This window comes from Gekko japonicus, unplaced genomic scaffold (assembly GCF_001447785.1).
Source record: "Gekko japonicus isolate JY-2015 unplaced genomic scaffold, Gekko_japonicus_V1.1 scaffold102, whole genome shotgun sequence".
NCBI classification, from domain to species: domain Eukaryota; kingdom Metazoa; phylum Chordata; class Lepidosauria; order Squamata; family Gekkonidae; genus Gekko; species Gekko japonicus.
The window spans coordinates 1,953,383-1,959,278 of record NW_015172006.1 but is presented as its reverse complement, the minus strand read 5'-3'; the positions used below and the strand labels follow the sequence as shown (position 1 = coordinate 1,959,278).

The following is a 5,896-nucleotide window of genomic DNA, read 5'->3' as shown; positions in this document are numbered from 1 at the left end:
GTAAAAAAGTTGAAGGTTCATTTTACCATATGTGGTGGACTTGTGAGAAAGCAAAATTATTTTGGACTAATATACATGGGGGGATGGAGAAAATAGTGAAATGTAAATTTAAAAAAGAACCAGAAATATTATTGTTGGGCTTAGAAATGGAAGAAGTTAATCTGGCAAAGAGGACATTAATGTGGTATATGATAACAGCAGCAAGAATGTTATATGCCCAAAGTTGGAAACAAGATAGAATTCCAGAGGTTGGAGAATGGATAAAGAAGTTACCTTTTATGGCTGAAATGGACAAACTAACAAGGAAACTTAAGGAGCTGGAAGCAGAAGAATTCTTTGCAGATTGGAAAGATTTTAAGGACTACTTAGAGAAATACTGGGATGTGAAAGACAATTTGGTTTGCTTTGAAAATTATTGAAATTATAGAAATAGAATAGAATGAGACGACTAAAGGTAGAATTGGAAAATAAATTACCTATAGTTATGTAAGTATATAAGTTTATAAGTATATGAAAATACAATAAATGAACTGGTGGTTGGAAAGCTGTGGGAAGCCAACAAAAGGATGGGGAGATAGAGAGAAAGGGATATAAGAGAAATGTGATATATGTGAAATGTGTATTATCCTAATAAAACTTTGTTCTAAAAAAAAAAACCAAAGTAGGATTTTTGCTCACAGGACTCCACCGCTTAGAGGGAGCATTGATGCAGACTAGCCATGGTGACTAAAGGGGACGTCCATATTTAGAGGCAGTCACCCTCTGAATCCCAGAGCCGGGAGGCAACACCAGGGGAAGGCCTTGGCCTCTGTGCCCTGCCGGTGGCTCTCCAGAATAAACTGGTTGGCCGCCGTGTGAGTCAGGAGGCTGGATTAGATGGACCCCTGGTCTGCTCCAGCTGGGTTCTTCTTATGTTCCCTTCTCCTGAGACACAAGAGGCCTTTTTCTCCCTTCGCACCAGCTGACGCTCACCTGGACGATCTATCCAATAGGAGGTTTGGTCTCGGTGGGCGAGGGGGTTTCTCCAGCTTGTGCTCTCGCTCACCCTCGGGGCACTCGACCGTCATGCTGAGCCCTCCAGAGGCACTGCTGCTGGTGGAGGTGTTCCGGCGGTGGGTCAGGTCGGACATGCTGGAGGACCGCGAGTGCTCGGTGCTGTAGCCTGCGAACGGAATGCAATCGGTGTCATAGACAGTCCGCCGCTCTACTTTGCCGCTGCAAAGAAGAAGCGTCTGCATGCGATTTACTTCCAAGGATGTTCAAACGAGACAGTTGTCGCTCCGGGCACACCGAGCATCAGAACAGAAAATAAACACTGAACCCAACTTTCTCTTCCAGAAGTAAAACGACAGCCAACGTTGTGACGTGGTTTGAGTGTTGGGCTGCAACTAGAGCTGCCAATCTCCAGGTGGCGCCTGGAGTATTCCAGGAATTGTGACTGATCTCCAGACTACAGAGATCAGTTCCCCTAGAGGAAAAGGCTGATCTAGAGGGTGGATCCACATCTCTGCCGAGGGCCTTCTCCAGGCTCCGCCTCAAAACCCCCAGGAATTTCCCATCCTAGAATTAGCAACCCTAGCTGCAACCACAGAGTCCTGGGTTCGAATTCCCACTCTGCCATAAAGCTCTCCCAGTTGACCTCAAGTCAGTCCTTTTTTCTCGGCCTGACCTCCTTCACAAGGTCACAAGGTGAAAATGCAGGAGGGGGGGAATCGCGTAAGCCACCTTGAGCTCCGTGGAGGCTGGAGAAACAGAATGGGGATTGGAAACCCTCGTCAAGCCCTAGCCAGGGTCCAGCCTACCTGAGGGACCGCCTTGCCCCACATGATCCCCCAAGAGCACTACGGTCGGGGCCCCCAAATTTGTTGGTCATCCCAGGTCCCAAGGACGTTAAACTAGCCACGACCAGGGCCAGGGCTTTCTCGGTGGCGGCTCCTACCTGGTGGAATGAGTTCCTGGGGGAGATCCGGGCCCTTGCGAAACCTTATGCAGTTCCGCAGGGCCTGCAAGACGGAGCTCTTCCGCCAGGCCTTTGAGTAGGAGCCGCCCCCCCCATTATACCACCACCGTCAATGTATCTTAAAGGATGCAGCGACGAGGCCTGAGGAAGAACCGGGAAACGGTAGAAGATCTGATGCCGTCGTCATTGGACATGTACATCAGGGGAGTACCATCTGGAACTGTGGAGTTACCATCTTGGACTTAGGACATTAGTAATGGATTGAGTACTGTGGTTTTAATGTTGGATGTTTTATTATGTTTTTATATGTTTTATATATGGCATGGCTAATGGCCTGCCCTTGTTAGCTGCCCTGAGCCCACTGGAGAGGGCAGGATATAAATATGAAAAATAAATAAATAAATAAATAACAACAAACTGGAGTCTGCCTTTCAACCCAAAGGTTTTGGACACGGCTTCCAGATCAAAACAATAAATGGCCAATCGCATCAAACCAAAAACACCCTCAGCAACCCTGAAGACATCAAAGCGGCCATGCCCAAACCTGCCCCCCAACAAAACCAAGTTAAAAAAAAGAGTGAATTAAGAAAAAGAAAGGCCTTAACTCGATAGCTGAGCAGACTTAACATCCTACAAACAACTGTAGGCAGGGAGTTGTGCAGCCAAGGGGCCACCACAGAGCGGATCGTCTCCCTGCTAATCAAACTCCTCCCCCTGTGAAAGTGGGCGTTTCCAGAAAAAGGCTACTGCAAATCTCTCAGGCCCGCTCCTGAAGCGCTAAAGGTCACTCACAGCCCGCACTTGGAAGCCATGAAAATACTTCTAGAACTGGCAAGAGACAATCCTGCTAATTAGTTCCCATCTGCAACCCTGCTGCGGCATTTTGGATTCACTGTCTCCAGTGCCTTCGCTGCTCGTCAGCAACCGCATCTGCTCTTATCGAAGTACTCTGCAACTGCAGGACGGCAGAGAGGGCGTGCTCAGTATCAATCTGTGCAGACAGAGGCCTGCTGACATCATCGTTTAGGTTTCCTCAGCACAAACTATGCCCGAGCCGTGCCTCCCTTGCGAGACGGGTGCCACGAGCTATCTGATGAGCGATTACCAGAGATCTTGGATTGCTGGCTGGCGTAACTGGAGTTCCGCGAATGCCCTGAGTGGAACACTTCCTCTGGACTGGACAGGTTCTGGTCCGGTTCCTCTGGGACACCTTGTACGGAAAGGAGAGCAAGTCAGAAACATTGCTGGCAAACCACGGCTATGTAGCTTAGATCTTCTGACTGGGATGGTGTACGGAATCTCTGCTACAGCTGCCTAGGGGCACTGAAGCCATGCCACAAAGAGGCAATATTGTCTCTGCGGTAGCATGCCCAGCGCCGGAAGCAACTTTCTGCATCAACAGATTTCTTTGGACTGTCGTCTCTGACCAACTGAGTGGGCAACTGACTCCTGAATGAACAAGACTCTCACTACAAAGTGAGGTTTACAGTCTGCTTCTGTGGAGGATTCAGTTTTAAAGCCTAGAGCCTGTCTGGATACAGCAGCACTAGCTTGACACATCCCAAGGAAAGGAATTTGGTTCATTAGTCTTTGCTGTCCTGCTGTATGCAAAGCCTTTTGGTGTAGTGGTTAAGTGCGCGGACTCTAATCTGGGAGAACCGGGTTTGATTCCCCACTCCGCCACATGCAGCTGCTAGTGTGACCTTGGGTCAGTCGCAAGTTCTTTCAGAGCTGTTCTCTCAAGGGCAGATCTGGAGAGAGCTCTCTCAGCCCCACCGACCTCACAGGGTTTCTGTTGTGGGGAGGGGAAAGGGAAAGGGATTGTAAGATGCTCTGAGACTCCTTCGAGTAGTGAAGGGCGGGGTATAAATCCAATCTCTTCTTCTTTTCCCTCCATGCAACCCAATGGGCAACCCACTTGCATTATGGAACATTAGCACACGATGCACGTTATTGATTGCATGAGAGAGAGACAAAGACAGGTTGACAAGAAGAGTGCTGCCAGTGTGGTTTAGTGGTTAGAGTATCAAGACTAGGATCTGGAAGGCCAGGTTTGAGTTCCCACTCAGTCATGGAAGCTTGTTAAGTGACTTTGGGTCAGGGGTGTCAAACATAAGGCCCGGGGGCCAGAAGCGGCCCTCCAACAACTGGTGCAAGGGAGGGAGCAGGAGGTTGCTCAGGAGTGGTTGGAGCCACTCCAGTTGTGGCTTCAGCGTGGCAGAACAACCTCGTCTGCAACAGCCAAGAAGAACTCCTTCACTTCAGGGACAGTCTCACTGGTAAGTTGGGAGCCACTGCAGCTGCATTCATACCTCTCCACTCAGCCTGCAGCTCCAGGGGTACTATCCTGGATGGCCTCAAGGATCAGCGTTTGCATGTGTGTGTGGGGGTGCAGACAATCATCTGTTGGGGTGTGGGAGCATCTGCGCAGCGCTGCACTGCTGCGTCTCCAGTCCACCCATGTGGGTTTTCCTCTGCACCCCACTTCCAGCCCATGGGGCCTTGCAGTGAACACACCAACTCAGAGCTTATACCAGCTGCTGTCCTTTATACAGTTTCTATCTTCGGTACCTGGCATTACGTTTATGGCATGCATAGCCCGGCCCGACAAAGTGACATTTATGTCAGATTCAGCCCTCCTAATAAATGATCTCCCAGCAGCCCTCAGTCAGAGCAAGAAGCAGCCAGGTAAGCTGCGGAGCCCCCCCCCCTCCAGCCCAAAACAGTCCAGTGGCACCTTTAAGACCAAGCTTTATTCAGGTACCAGCTCTCCCTCCTCTGTGAGGACAGATCTACACATCCTCCCCCCCCCAATAGCTAGCAATCTAAAACAGTCCAGTGGAGCCTGAGTGGTGTGTGTTGCCTTCTGACACACTTCTGGTGATGCCAGGGAGTGTGGCATATGCAAATAAGTTATGCTAGAGTTATGCTAATGAGCTCCTGCACCTCTTTTTCTACGAAATGACCCCTGGTTTTATGGCACTTGTGGCCCGGCCCAACAAGGTCTCATTTATGTCAGATCCGGCCCTTGTAACAAATGAGTTTGACGCCTCTGCCTTGGGCCAGTCACACACTCCCAGGCTAACCTACCTCACAGGGTTGTTGTTGTGCAGACAAAATGGAGGAGAGGGCAACGATGTAAGCTGCTTTGGGTCCCCACTGGGGAGAAAGGTGGGGCCCAAATAAAGTAAATTAAAAAAACCCAAACTAGCCAGGAGACAACGGTCTGCAAGGGAGACCAATAGCTTTTGAGAGGTGCAAAGCAGAGACGGGGCTGTCTTGAAGGTTCAAGGAGCTTGGAATGCTGCAGTGCGGACCTAGAAACTTTCGGAAACTTCATTTACGTTTGGAAAGCTGTTTGCTTGAGATCTCTGGACAAGTGGATAAGGACGCTGTGTCAGCGAATATTAGAACCCACCACCGGACGGGCCTCAGACAAGCCCGTGAGGAATGGGTGAAAGAAACCTCCGTAAAAAGAGACAGAAGCATCAGCTTCCAACCGCTAACAACGTATTACGCATTCAAGTCGATACCACTTAGCTATGTTTTAGCATACGCGGAAGGAATCAGTGGCTATTAACCACAAGGTATAGATAGGAACTCTGGGGCAAGGGATGCTCTGTATTCTTGGCGCTTGGGGGGTTCTAGTGTCCTGGCCCCACTGCTGGACCTCCTGGTGGCACCTGGTATTTTTGGCCACTGTGTGACAGAGTGTCAGACCGGATGGGCCATTGGCCTGATCCAACATTGGCTTCTCTTATGGTCTTATGTGGTGGCAGCTACAAGCATGGACAGCTTCAAGAGGGAATTAGATAAGCACAAGGGGCGGACCCGTGATACTCGCGGGAGGCGGGAGGCGGGAGGGGGAAGTGAGCTCCAGGAGGAAGCAGCAGGAGGAGGTAAGTCCCCCCCCATCCCGCCGGTTACCCCTCCGTC

At 50.1% G+C, this 5,896-nt stretch overlaps 1 protein-coding gene across 2 annotated transcripts in view; it reads right to left on the bottom strand.

Annotated features, from left to right (window-relative positions):
• The window catches only part of FAM102A (family with sequence similarity 102 member A), an 84,778-nt gene that overhangs the window by 15,613 nt on the left and 63,269 nt on the right, over window positions 1-5,896 (bottom strand). For both annotated transcript variants that reach the window (XM_015420172.1, XM_015420173.1), the window contains 2 exons: window positions 3,066-3,170; window positions 973-1,162 (listed from right to left, as the gene is read on the bottom strand). In XM_015420172.1, coding sequence (XP_015275658.1) covers window positions 973-1,162; window positions 3,066-3,170 — 295 coding nt within the window. The remainder of the gene's footprint in view (window positions 1-972; window positions 1,163-3,065; window positions 3,171-5,896) is intronic.